The 13,542-nt window shown below is 51.2% G+C and overlaps 1 protein-coding gene across 5 annotated transcripts in view; it reads right to left on the bottom strand.

Annotated features, from left to right (window-relative positions):
• Positions 1-9,685, bottom strand: part of LHPP (phospholysine phosphohistidine inorganic pyrophosphate phosphatase) — a 154,724-nt gene extending 145,039 nt beyond the window's left edge. For 3 of the 5 annotated variants that reach the window (XR_008504873.2, XM_054503289.2, XM_054503288.2), the window contains exon 1: positions 9,472-9,606. Coding sequence is in view for 4 of the 5 variants with exons in the window: in XM_054503289.2 (XP_054359264.1) it covers positions 9,472-9,596 (125 nt within the window). In the remaining variant the exon portion in view is untranslated. Of the gene's footprint in view, positions 1-9,471 lie in introns of all 5 variants that reach the window. The other 2 variants (XM_054503287.2, XM_054503285.2) reach the window with 2 other exon arrangements.
• Positions 9,686-13,542: the final 3,857 nt, after the last annotated feature.

Genomic DNA, 13,542 nt, shown 5'->3' with positions numbered 1-13,542 from the left:
TATAAATATATATAAATATATAAAAATATATATATAAATATATATAAATAAATATATATAAATATATATATAAATATATATATATATATATATATATATAAAATTTTGGAGTTCTACTCAAAATTTCATTTGGTTGGATAAGTGCTCTGAGGCTACAAAGAATTCAAAACCCCTGGCCCGGGGACCTGCAAGGGGTCTCCAGCCTCCAGTGACCTGTGACTAACCAAACACATGCCTTGGGCAATGGTGAGGCAGTGGCATTCAAGAGTGATGGGGCAGGTGCCTGCAGAACCGGACAAGAGTCAGGGAAGGCTGCATCTCAAAATCCTCTGTGCTTCTGAGGAATACAAAGGACAAGGATGTATTGTGTTACCCTGGGGAAGTCACTGGGACTTGGTCAAGGATGGAGGACTTGGACTTCTCACTCTGTATATTTACAGGCTGGTGAGAATGTTTACATAAGGAGGCCACCTATTTCTTATGAAACTTAAAATGTTGAAATGACAGCTGAAATCACAGAACCTAGGATGAAAGAGCACCGGCTCCCATCTCTGAAGACAAAGTGCTTCACCTTCTGACAGCAAACGGGACCACAGGTGACGACAGCACGTTCTCGACAAACACCCCTTGTCCAAGGTCCAGGTTGCATCAGGAAAACAACTGTTGGCTTAAACAAATGCAAACAAATGGCCCTCTCCCAACAATGTCCGGCCAGACCCCTCTGGCAGGTGCCACACCGCGTGTGGGGGTTGGACGAGGCAACACAGATGAAGCTCCAGCCCAGGCCCACAGCCTACATTATTATTATTATTGTTGTTGTTGTTGTTGTTGTTATTGTTACTATTGCTGCTACTCCCAGGGACCTGTGTCCCTAGGGCCGGATGGTGCCAGGGAAGCCAGGCATGAAGGAGGGGATCCTGGGGTGCCAGGACCAGCTGGACTTCAAAGATCCCCTGGCCCTGGCCTTCGTTGCTCCAGACCTACTGGGAGGTACCTACGTTTTATCAGGATCCCGAAGGTGCCCACACACACAGGGGATTGAGAGGTGCTACTGGACGGAAGGGCTGCGGGCCTGGCTCCACAGCACCAGGGCGATCGATCGGGGTGGTCCTGGGTGGGAATTGCTTTATGAGGCTGCCCTGGGCCAAGTCTGCTTCCTTCCGCCGGCTCCAAAAAGGCCGAGCCGGGCCTGGGCTGGGCCCAGCAGATGTGCTTTAGTGGCCCAAGACAGGATGCAGTAAATGCCCACCCCCTTTCACATGCAGATGCCTCCCAGCCATAGGGCCAGGGCCCCAAGGCCGGCCTCTGCACCCCTCACTGTGCTGGGCGCTGCCTCTGAATGGCTCCCCTCGGGGAACCCAATCCGCCCATGAAAGGGCTTCAATAAAGGGCCTGTTGGAGGGACGCGGCCGGTTACAGATGTCCTCCAGCCCGTGACCACGCCCACCCACAAGTCCTAGAGCAGTGAGTGGGCCCTGCCTGGCCAGCAGCACCAGTGTGGCCTCAGAGGTTTGGGCCTCCTGCTCCTCCATCTGGGATGCTCTTAGCCCCGATGCCTGCCTGGCTGGCTGGCTCAGCATCCTCCAATCCCAGCTCCCTCGCCATGGGATCTGCGAGGCCAGGTACCCAGCCCTGGGCTCCCCACCTCGCTGCGTGTCTCAGACGCTCTAGCCTTCCCAAGTGCATGCTGTCGCCTGCTGGCCCCCCACGACTGCAGCATCGGCTCCACCAGGGCACGGGCTGCCATCTGCCTGTTCACTGCTGCACATCCCCAGGGCCTAGGATGGTGTTTTTAGTACAGCAGAGGCACTCAATGTTTGCTTGTTGAGTGTATGAGTAAAGGAATGAATGAATGAAAAAAAATAAAAAGGAATAAACGAACGAGTGTGTGTGTGTGTGCGTGCATCTTTAATGTGGGCTCGGCAACCTTTTCTACTTCTGCCAGTTCCTGAATCTCTCTGATTTTTGGTCCTCACTTTGAAAAGAGGAAGCCCCCCCACCTCAGGGGCTGGCGTGAAGGGAAGGTGGGTGGCTAAGCACCTGCCTGGCGCATGACAGGCCTCCCTCAATGCAGGGTGACTGCTGTTGCTGTGGATATTATTTTTAAAAGCTGAGCTTCTACCTCCCCTGTGCTCCGTGGCCCTCAATAAAATCGGAGGACCTCTGTCACCACAGAAAATCCGAGAAGAAGAATGGTGACAGTGTGTCGCCCCTCGCAGGCTCAGAGAACAGACGATGCTGCCAGGGAGCCCACGGTGCTGGGAGCTGCCACGGAGGCGGGTGTTCCCCCTGCCAACCCTAAGACCCCCCACCCCACTCCAATCACACTTTTCCCTCTGCGGTGGCTGGTCTCACCCCAGGAACTTCCTTTGAGCTCCTGCAGGACTTCAAAGCAGGCTGTGCATATCAAGGCGGCCACTCACCCCCGTGGCTGCAGGCCACACAGGCTTCACCTGGGCAGGTAGGGCCTGCTCCGTGAAGGCTTCCTGGCTCAATCACCAGGCAAGGAAAACAGGTGTCCTGCATCTCTGGAAAATCCCCAGGGAAAATTCCAAAAGCAGGCACACTTTCCTGGAGGGGGAGTTTCCTGCACCACCTTCGCAGTCACTTTGGGCATCTGTCACGGGCCCCACAGGCATGTGAGGGAGGGTGTACAGAGCTTCCCAGCCCCTGAGGGTGATGATCTGGCCCCAGAGGCACTGGGCCAGAGTGGAGGGGCCTTGCCCTTAAAAGCCAACAGAAAGGCTGAAGGGGGACCTGCCAAGGTCTGCCAAGAGCCGAAGGGCACGCTGGTGTGGGCGGAAACAGGTCTGTGGGTGCTGGACAGCTCAGCAGCCCCTTCAGTGAAAACCCCACCACGAAGTCTGTGTAACTGGGGGCCAGTGGAAGAGGCCACAAAGGTCACTTGAGAAGACCCCTGTGGACAAGGCAGGGCATGCGGACTTGGTCCTATGGCATGGGAAGCCCATGGGGTTGAGAGACCAGGCCATCGGTTCTGCAGGCCCACAGACAGCACAATAACAAAACCTCCCAGATCACGGGTGTGATGTCCCCTCACCAAAAATAATCCCATATGCTTTTGGGAAGGGAGATTTTAGCCTCTCCCAGCTACGTAACAGGCTGTAGTATATTTCAGGATTGTTATTACATTGCTGTTAGATGTATACAGTGTAGCTGCTACCAGAGACACCCCCAGCTAGATAAATCTGCAGGAGCAAAGCAAATCCAAACAAAACCCTCCTGGCAATCCATCAGTCAGAAGACGCCAACCCAGAACCCTGAGAAGTTAACACAACCCTTTCTAGTGTCACAACCTGGAAGGAATCTGCACGTTTGTTGGACAGTTCTGTATCAGGTGGGGGCCATCTGCTCAAAATAAGCTGTTAGAGAAGCCTGTGACATTTCCCAACACCCCCTTCTCCCTGAAGGATTCCAAGTAGGGGACTGGGTTGGGCAGACCAGGGCTCAAACTGTCCCTTGGGGGCTACGCATGGTGGCTCATGCCTGTAATCCCAGCACTTTGGGAGGCCCAGGCGAGTGGATCACTTGAGGTCAGGAGTTTGAGACCAGCCCGGTCAACATGGTGAAACACCGTCTCTACTAAAAATACAAATTATTAACCAGGCATGGTGGCAGGCACCTGTAATCCCAGCCACTCAGGAGGCTGAGGCAGGAGAATCACTTGAACTCAGGAGGCGGAGGCTGCAGTGAGCCGAGATCGTACCACTGCACTCCACCCTGGGAGACAGACTGAGACTCTGTCTCAAAACAACAGCAAAAAACAAAAAACAAAAAAAAACAAAAAAGAAAAACCTGCATGTGGCAATATACCTGTAGTCCCAGCTATCCAGGAAACTGAGGTGGAAAGATTTTTTTGAGCCTAGGAGGTCAAGGCTGCAGTGAGCCGTGATCGTATCACTGCACTCCAGCCTGGGAGACACATCAAGATCCTGTCTCAAAAAAAAGAAAAAGAAACAGAAAAGAAAGTGGTCTTCAATGTTACACTGTTGTGGGTCTACTGTGTGCCAAACACCAGGCCAGGAACTTGACATACATCATGAGCCATCATGGTTCCTGCCCCATGACCCCCTCCCTGCCCCCCTCCACCCTGCCAGCTGTTCCAGTCAGACACTGGAAACGACCCTTTATTTCAAGTTCTCCCTGACCCCCACAATACCCCGTATGTCAGCAGGTCCCATAGGTCCTGCTTCCAAAACACCTCTAATTCATGCCTTCCTCCCCACCTCCATTGCCCTCTACCCAGTCCAAGCCCCACCAGCTCTCCCTGAACCACTGGAACCATCTAACTGGTGACCCTGTGTCCTCTCTGGCCCCTGCCTCCTGCCCTACTGCCAGCCTGCTCTCCACACTGCAGCCAGAGAGATCTCCTTGAAATATTTTAATTAAAACACAATGTTTTTTTTTTTTTTTAGAGTGGGGGTCTCACTCTGTCACCCAGACTGGAGTGCAGTAGCACATTCATAGCTCACGGCAGCCTCAAACTCCTGGGCTCAGGCAATTCTCCTGCCTCAGCTTCCCAGGTAGTTGGGACTACAGGTGTGCAGCCTACCTCCAGTCTCCCAAAGTGCTGGGATTACAGGCGTGAGCCACTGTGCCCAGATGTTAATATTCTGAATTTTAATATTCAATTTAATATTTGAATTGTAATATTTTGAATAGAAAATACATTCACATAGTTTAAAAATCTTAAAAATGATATTCAGGCCAGGCACAGTGGCTCACACCTGTAATCTCAGCAGTTTGGGAGCCCAAGGTGGGCAGATCACATGAGGTCAGGAGTTCGAAACCAGCCTGGCCAAAGTGGCAAAACCCATCTCTACTAAAAACACAAAAATTAGCCAGGGATGGTGGCAGGTGCCTGTAATCCCAGCTACTCAGGAGGCTGAGGCAGGAGAATCACTTGAACCCAAGAGGCAGAGGTTACAGTAAGCCAAAATTGCACCACTGCCCTCCAATCTGGGTGACAGAGCAAGACTCTGTCTCAAAAACAAAAACAAAAACATGATACACAAAGTTATACAGTGAAGAGTCTTTCTCCTACCCTGTCTCCAACCACACAGTGGCCCCCACTTTCCTTATCCTCCAGCTCTTCCCAGACTCTGAAGCAGCCTGCGTCCTTCCAGTGTCTTTATGCAAACACAACAGGAGAAATACATTCTTGCATTTCTGCCTTTTCCATACCAGAAACAGCGCACCGTGCACCCTGCTGTGTGCTTGCTGTCTCCACTAGTAATATGTCTATAGACAAGGTACTCATTCCTTCTTACACTGCATGTTATTCTGCTGCATAAACAGACAGATCCTAAAACTCTCCTACTGTGGATATCTGAGCTGCTTCCAGTCTTTTGCTATTTAAAAGGCATTGCCAGGAATGACCTTGTACTTGTGTCCTTTCTCACGCATGAGAGGACAAATTCTCAGAAGTGGAACCACTGGTAGATAATGTCAAATGTATCTTCCGCAAGCAATGTGTGGCAGGGTCTGTTTCCACAAACTCTCACAGAGAACGTGTTCTCAAACTTTTGGATTTTGGCCAATTTTGTCAAATTGATGAAACAGGGCAGCTTGATATAGTTTTAATTTGCATTTCTCAGGCCAGGCGCGGTGGCTCACGCCTGTCATCCCAGCACCTTGGGAGGCCAAGGTGGGTGAATCACTTGAAGCCAGGAGTTTGGGACCAGCCTGGCCATCATGGCAAAATCCCATCTCTACTAAAAATACCAAAAAAATTAGCTGGGCATGGTGGCGTATGCCTGTAGTCCCAGCTGCTCAGGAGGCTGAGGCACGAGAGTCACTTGAACCCAGGAGGCATGGGCTGCAGTGAGCTGAGATCACACACCTCTTATTTGAGTAAGGCGGAGCCTCACTCACTTCCTCTCCCATGAACCGTTTGCATCCTTTGCTCATACTGCTATTGGGCTGCTTGTTTGTAGTTTTTGCTTTCTAGATTTCGAGGCCTGGATGTAAAGGCCTTCTCTCCAAGGTTTCAAAGGAAATCTCCCTTGCTTTCATTTGCACTTGTATGGCTCACTTTTTACACTTGCATTTCTTTAAAACATATAAATCAGACTATATGATAAGCCTAACTAGAGTCTTCACTGACTTTCTGCCACTCAGAATAAAGTCCGGACACCTCTCGGTGCCCCTCAAATTCCTGCCTGGTGTAGCCACTCCCCCACCCCACCCTCTCGAACTCGCCAAGTGCTCTCTTCCTGAGGCCTTTGCAGCTACCATTCCTTCTGCCTGGAATGCGCTTCCTCGGCCTCTTCCTGTAGACAGTTCCCTCCTATCCCTCCAGGTCTGTCCAGTGGCTTCTCCTCAGAGCTGTCCCAACCCCCTCTCTAGCACAGGCCACCCTCGCCCATCACACTGTCAGTACCCTCCCGTCTTCACACCCCTTAGGCCTACCTGTGATGATGTGCTTTACCTGTGTGCCCACCTGTGAGGATGCGATTTACCTGTGTGCCTGCAGCTTTACTGTCCCCCTCCCGTCCACACGTCAGACCCTGATACTCCCCAACTGATGAGTATCTGAGCTGTTTCCAGTCTTTTGCTATTTAAAAGGTACTGCCAGGAATGACCTTGTACTTGTGTCATTTCTCACGCATGAGATACGACAAATCTTCCACAAGCAATGAGTGGCAAGGTCTCCCATGAGGCCTTGCCTGCCCCAGTCACAGCACTGAGCTCTGGCTTTCTGCTCCCCAAATGAGGCCCACTTCACCCCAAAACACTGCCCAGAGCCCTCTGCTGGATTCCCACCAGTGCCACCCACAGAATGCTCTCATCTGTGACTGAGCTAGTCTAAAGCTTTGGAGTAATAGAGAATAAGGTCAGGAATGCATTAACCCTGAACTTCAGCCAACACTGAGAGCAGACCGAGGACCCAGCGGAGTGTCCTAGGTCTGGGTTGCCCTTCACACTTGCTCCTGGAAGCCAAGTCTCCCTGTTCCCAGTTCCCAGCCTCCCAAACACCTCCGGCTTCGCTATGCAGGACCGTTTGGGTCCCCATCTCAGCGGCTCCCAGACATCAGACATGCAGACTGGTAGAATGGGGTCTCTAAGAAGGACCAAGAGACTCACTTAATTGCCACCTACAGATAGGTATATTGAGTCCCAGTGACATCAGGCTACCAAGCCAGGGTGCCCCAGCTAGTGACTCTGGGAGGCCAAGTCCTGGCAATTAGCCCTTCCCGACTGCCTATCAACATATGGCAGTGCTGACCTGGGATGCCAACAGGAGGCCTTACAAAGCCCAGGTCCAGTGGTGCCAACCATGCTACTGAAAGTGTCCTTCTGGCTGGCCACAGTGGCTCACACCTCTAATCCCAGAACTTTGGGAGGCTGAGGCGGGCAGATCACTTCAGCCCAGGAGTTCAAGACCGGCCTGGGCAACACGGCAAAACCCCATCTCTATAAAAAATACAAAAAAATTAGCTGGGCATGGTGGCATGCGCCTGTAGTCCCAGCTACTTGGGAGGCTGAGGCGGGAGGATCTCTTGAGCCCTTGAGGTGGAGGTTGCAGTGAGATTGAACCACTGCAATCCAGCCTGGGTGACAAAGTAAGACCCTGTCTCAAAAAAAAAAAAAAAAAAAGAAAAAAAATTAGGCCAGGCACAGTGGCTCATGCCTGTAATCCTAGCACTTTGGGAGACCGAGGCAGGAGGACTGCCTGAGCCAAGGAGTTCAAGACCACCCTGGCAACATAATGAGACCTTGTCTCAAAAAAAAAAAAAAAAATTATAAAAAGAAAAGTGTCAGCCAGGTGCGGTGGCTCACGCCTGTAATCCCAGCACTTTGGGAGGCTGAGGCGGGCGGATCATTTGAGGTCAGGAGTTCCTGGGCAACATGGTGAAACTCCATCTCTACTAAAAATACAAAAATTAGCTGGGCGTGGTGGCGGGATGCCTGTAATCCCAGCTACTTGGGAGGCTGAGGCAGGAGAATCGCTTGAACCTGGGAGGCAGAGGTTGCAGTGAACCCAGATGGCGCCACTGCACTCCGGCCTGGGCAACAAGAGCGAAACTGTCTCAAAAAAAAAAAAAAAGTGTCCTCATGGTCAAGTCTTGGCCAGCACGATGTTCTCTTCCTCCTCCTCTCACCTAAACCAATGCAGTCCAACAGAATTATAATGACAGCCACAAAGGTAATTTAAAGTATTCTAATAAGCACATTAACAAAAGTTTTTTAAAAAAAGGTATACTTAATTTCAAATATTTTAACCTAAAACAGTATATTAAAAATATTATCAACTGGGCATGTGGCTCACGCCTATAATCCCAGCATTTTGGGAGACCGAGGCAGGTGGATCACCTGAGGTCAGGAGTTGGAGATCAGCCTGCCCAACATGGTGAAACCCCGTCTCTACCAAAAATACAAAAAATTAGCCGGGTATGGTGGCACATGCCTGTAATTCCAGCTATTCGGGAGGCTGAGGCAGGAGAATCGCTTGAACCTGGGAGGCGGAGGTTGCAGTCAGCAGAGATTGCACCACTGCATTCCAGCCTGCGCGACAAGAGCAAAACTCCGTCTCAAACAAAATAAACAAAAAAAAGTAACTGGGCATGATAGCGGGTGCCTGTAATCCCAGCTACTCGGGAGCCTGAAGGGGGAGAATCACTTGCACCCGGAAGGCGGAGGTTGCAGTGAGCCGAGATCGCGCCATTGCACTCCAGCCTGGGTGACAGAGCAAGACTCCGTCTGAAAAGAAAAAAACAAAACAAACCAAAAATATATTATTTCAACAGGCAAACAACAACATAAACCCATTTTCATGTATTATTTTACATTTTACTCACGAAGTCTGGTGTTTTTGGGGGTTTTGTTTTTGAGACCGTCTCGCTCTGCAGTCCAGGCTAGAGTACAGTGGCGTGATCACAGCTCACTGTAGCCTTGACCTCCTGGGCTCAAGCGATCCTCCTGCCTCAGCCTCCCAAGTGGCTGGGCCTACAGGCGTGCACCACCACACCCGGCTAATTTTTAAATTTTTGGCAGAGACGGGGTCTCCCTATGTTGCCCAAGGTGGTCTCCAACCCCCTGGCCTCAAGCGATCCTCCCTCCTCTGCCTCTGCAAGTGCTAGAATCACAGATGCGAGCCACCGCGCCCGGCTAAGTCTTGTTAATCGGTATGCATTTTACCCTTGCAGCACATCTCAACTCAGACTCGTCGCAGGTCAAGCGCTCAGCAGCTCACGTACCAGGTGGCCGCCCTGTCTGACCGCGCAGACCTAACCAGCAGAGTCCTGGTGCTCGCCCGAGGCAACAGTGGGGTCGTCCGGGGTCAGCGCTGTGCGCGCACCGGGGCAGGAAGGGGGAGAACGAGGCGCACCGGGGCAGGAAGGGGGCCTGCGCCGCGGCCCCGCCCCCTGCCGCCCCGCCCCCTGTCAGCAGCCGGGGACCGGGCTGAGCTTAGAGCTCGGCGGCCCCAGCGGCGTCCCGCGGCCCACTCACCTAGCCACCGCCTCCACGGAGCCGGCGATGGCCGTGCCGCCGCCCGCGCCGCTGTCGTACAGCACGCCCGAGATGTCAAGCAGCACCCCGCGCAGGCCAGCCAGCCGCTTGCCCCACGGTGCCATGGCGCCCGGCCCTGCGCCTCAGCTCCGCGTCCCAACCGGCGCCGGCGCCGGCGCCGCGGCCGCGCAGGGGCGCCTGGGAACTGTAGTCCCGCGGGCGGGGCAGGGCAGGAAGACCGGGTGCAAACCCGGAACTGGGGCGCGGCCTGGGCACCACGGCGTCGCTCGCCCCCGAAACGGTATCCTTTTCGGAAGCTTTCTTCCCAGGAGATCAGCGGACAAAGAGCAGGAAAAGCAGAAAACAAGTCTCTAAGAAAGGCCAAAGGCAAATTGAGACAAGAAGGCACCTGTAGCCAGGGGCGGTGGTTCACGCCTGCAATCCCAGCACTTTGGGAGGCAGAAGCAGGCGGACAGCTTGTGCCCAGGAGTTCTAGACCAACCTAGTCAACATAGTGAGACCCCGTCTCTATTAAAGAAAGAAAGAAAAAGTACAATACAAAATTGAGGCCGGGCGCAGTGGCTTATGCCTGTAATCCCAGCATTTTGGGTGGCCGAGGTGGGCAGATCACTTGACGTCAGGATTTCGAGACCAGCCTGGCCAACATGGTGAAACCCCTGTCTCTACTAAAAATACAAAAATCACTTGGGTGTGGTGGCGCATGCCTGTAGTCCCAGCTACTCGGTAGGATGAGGCGGAAGAACCGCTTGAACCTGGGAGGCGGAGGTTGCAGTGAGCCGAGATTGCACCACTGCACTCCAGCCTAGGCGACAGAGCAACACTTTGTCTTAAAAAAAAAAAAAAAAAAATTATATGCAGATAACAGCCCTGCATAGATGAGGATGCATAGGACCTGGGCTGAGAAGAAAATGGGACTATCACAATGCGTTAGACCCAGGAGATTTTTGGATAAGCTATAAAATACCACTCAATGCTACATTATTTTTGCAATAAATACACATTGATATTAAAAGGGAGGAGTTTCCTCGATGGCCCCTCGGAACCTTTCAAGTTATTAAGTTGAAACGAGAACACTTTACTTCTGGTCCAATATAGCTTTGAGCTTTCAAAGAAGAGAGGATCATATTATTTCACCATTTCTTTTCAGGCCCTTGATTCACAGAAAGGATGAGGAATTCATTGAAATGTTATGGGGTTCAATGAATTGTGTATATTTTGTTGATACGCTTACTAGGGGAGCTGTTTACAAGTGAAATAAAATATAGTTCCTACCCCTTGGGATTTCCACTAATGGGGTTGGGGAGTAGTATACCTTATATAAGGGTTCTTAGTGGCAGACAATAGAGACCACTCCAGCTAGAGGGGTTTTGTTTACATGAGGTGAAGGAGCTTACAGATGAGGGGTCTAAGTCCTACACAGCCAGGAGCCATGCAGCTACGAGAAACAATTTTACTACTCCATTGGGACCACTGCCCCATCACTTAGTGCAGCCCCCCAGCACAACTGCCCCCAAAAGAACAAAACATATCCACCACTGTGCCCTCCACCTGTGGCCACCCACTCACTTTCACTGTGTCTGGCTTGGTGGAACCTAGCCCACGCTACAAAGGAGTCTGGGAAATGCAGTTTTTAGTCTTCCAGGGGCTGAGTGAGTCAGTTTGGAGAATCCGCTAGGAACATCATGAACCATACACGTATTGGGACCCTACTCTGTGAAGTGGGCACAAAAAAGTTCTAAGGTGTGATCCTTGCCTTCCAGGATCAAGACTGGGCAGAGAAAAATGGAAGACCTTCATGATTGCTGACCAAATGTGCGCCAAGTGGCAATGAGTGACACAGACACAGTCAAGAGGATGACCTCTGCAGGCCTAGGAGGGCAGCTGTGGCTTCTGGGCAGGGGCAGCCTAAAATGGACCTTGGAGAATGGCTGGGCTTTAACTTCGTGCCAAGGAGGAGGAAAAGGGGTGCTTCTGCCAGTGGTGTGAGCCTACCCATAGTTGTTTCTTTTCAGCCAACTCTGTGGGTACTCTTGGGCAAGTCCCTTTTCATTTCTAGGACTACAGTAGACAGAATAGTGCCCCCTTGAGATGTCCACCTCCCAATCCCCACAACCTCTAAATATATTACCTGACATGGCAAAAGGGACTTAGATCTTGCAGAGCCTATGCTCCTGTAGGGAGATTATTCTGGATGGTCCAGGTGGGCCCAGTGTAATGACATGAGTCTTCATAAGGGAAAGAGGGAAGCAGGAGAGAGTCAGAGTCAGAGAAGGAGGTGTGATAGCAGAAGCAGAGGTCAGAGAGAGAGGTGTGAAGATACTACACTGCTGGCCTTGAATACAAAGGGGCCATGAGCCAAGAAAGGCAGGTGGCCTCTGGAAGCTAAAAAAGGCAAAGAATTGGATTACTTCCCTAGAGCCTCCAGAAGGAATGCAGCCCTGCTGGTACTTCAAGTTTAGGACTTCTTACCTCCAGAACTGTAAGATAATAAATCTGTTGTTTTAAGCCATTAAGTATATGGTAATTTCTTGCAGTAGTGACAAGAAACAAATACAGAGATCCAGGTCCCTCACTTGAAAAATGACAAGTTGGTCCAAGGTGGCAAGTCTCTAAGTGTGGGCCACTGATAGGCTAAAGCTTAATCTGAAAATTCCAGGCTTTTCTTGGGATGCAATGAGTGTAGGGCATTGTCTATGTTAGGGTTGCATTTGGCTGCATGTAACAGAAACCCAGCCATAGTTGCCCAACCAAATCAGATTTTACTTTTCCTCATATATCAAGAAGCGAAGAGGAAGGAAATCCTGAATGGGACAACAGCTCCCAGGACCATCAGGCTGTCTCCTGCTTTCTGCTCCATCACCCTCTCGGCATGTGGCCTGCCCCTCACACTAGCAAGATTCCTGTTCCACCCGAGGCATCATGACTGCATTTCAGGCAGGAAGGAGGGGAAAAAAAAAGAAAAAAGGGCATATGACAGCTGAGTCTTACCTTTATACCCAGAAAGCAAAAGCTTCCCCAGAACCCTGATCCAATGGACTCTCATTTGCATCTTTTGGGCCAGAGCTAGTCAGGTGGCACATGAACACCATAGTGTGCCAGGAAGCATACACCACTGACTGAGCTTTCGGCCTGTTATAACAAATCTACAACTCATGTCTGAATTTCAGCTCAACTATGAATCCATCAACCATCTATTGCTATACTAGACATATGCCTCATCCTTTCAGATTTGCTTGTCATAGTCAGGACTCTTCGGCTGCCAGTGACAGAAGCCAAATTTCAAATGGCTTAAATTTAAAAGGAATTTATTGGCTCGCACAACCAGATAGTCTAGCAACGGACAGCGTCAGGCATGGCTGGTTATCAGCTCTGGGCTCACAGAGTCTCCGGTACACCACCTGGTGAGGATCCTTTTCCTCAACTTGGTCTGGCTGTTCCAGAAAGAACTCTGATTGGCTCTCTTGGGTCAGTGTCCCCCATTGTCTGTGTTCCAATGGAAGTGATACTGTGATGTTCCAGCCTGACTGGTGCCCTTACCAGGGCTGGAGGTGGGGCACTTGCCTATAGTCCCACCATGACCAGAACGAAAGGGAGAGGACAAGCCCTCCAGCAAAAAGCAGGACACATTAGCCAGACGCAGCAGCACATACGTGAAGTTCCAGCTACTCTGAAGGCTGGGGCAAGAAGATCACTTGAAGCCAGGCGTGGTGGCTCACGCCTGTAATCCCACACTTTGGGAGGCTGAGGTGGGTGGATCACGAGGTCAGAAGATCAAGACCAGCCTGACCAATATGGTGAAACCCCTATCTCCACTAAAAATACAAAAATTAGTCAGGCGTGGTGGCACATGCCTGTAATCCCAGCTGCTCAGGAGGCTGAGGCAGGAGAATCGCTTGAACCCGGGAGGCGGAGGTTGCAGTGAGCCAAGATCGCGCCACTGCACTCCAGCCTGGGTGACAGAGCGAGACTCCATCTCAAAAAAAAAAAAAAAAGAAGATCACTAGATCCTAGGAGTCGGAGGCTATAGTGTACATGACTGCAACTGTAACT

This window comes from Pongo pygmaeus, chromosome 8 (assembly GCF_028885625.2).
Source record: "Pongo pygmaeus isolate AG05252 chromosome 8, NHGRI_mPonPyg2-v2.0_pri, whole genome shotgun sequence".
Taxonomy (NCBI): domain Eukaryota; kingdom Metazoa; phylum Chordata; class Mammalia; order Primates; family Hominidae; genus Pongo; species Pongo pygmaeus.
The sequence above is the reverse complement of the archived record's forward strand: the minus strand, read 5'-3'. Positions and strand labels throughout refer to the sequence as shown.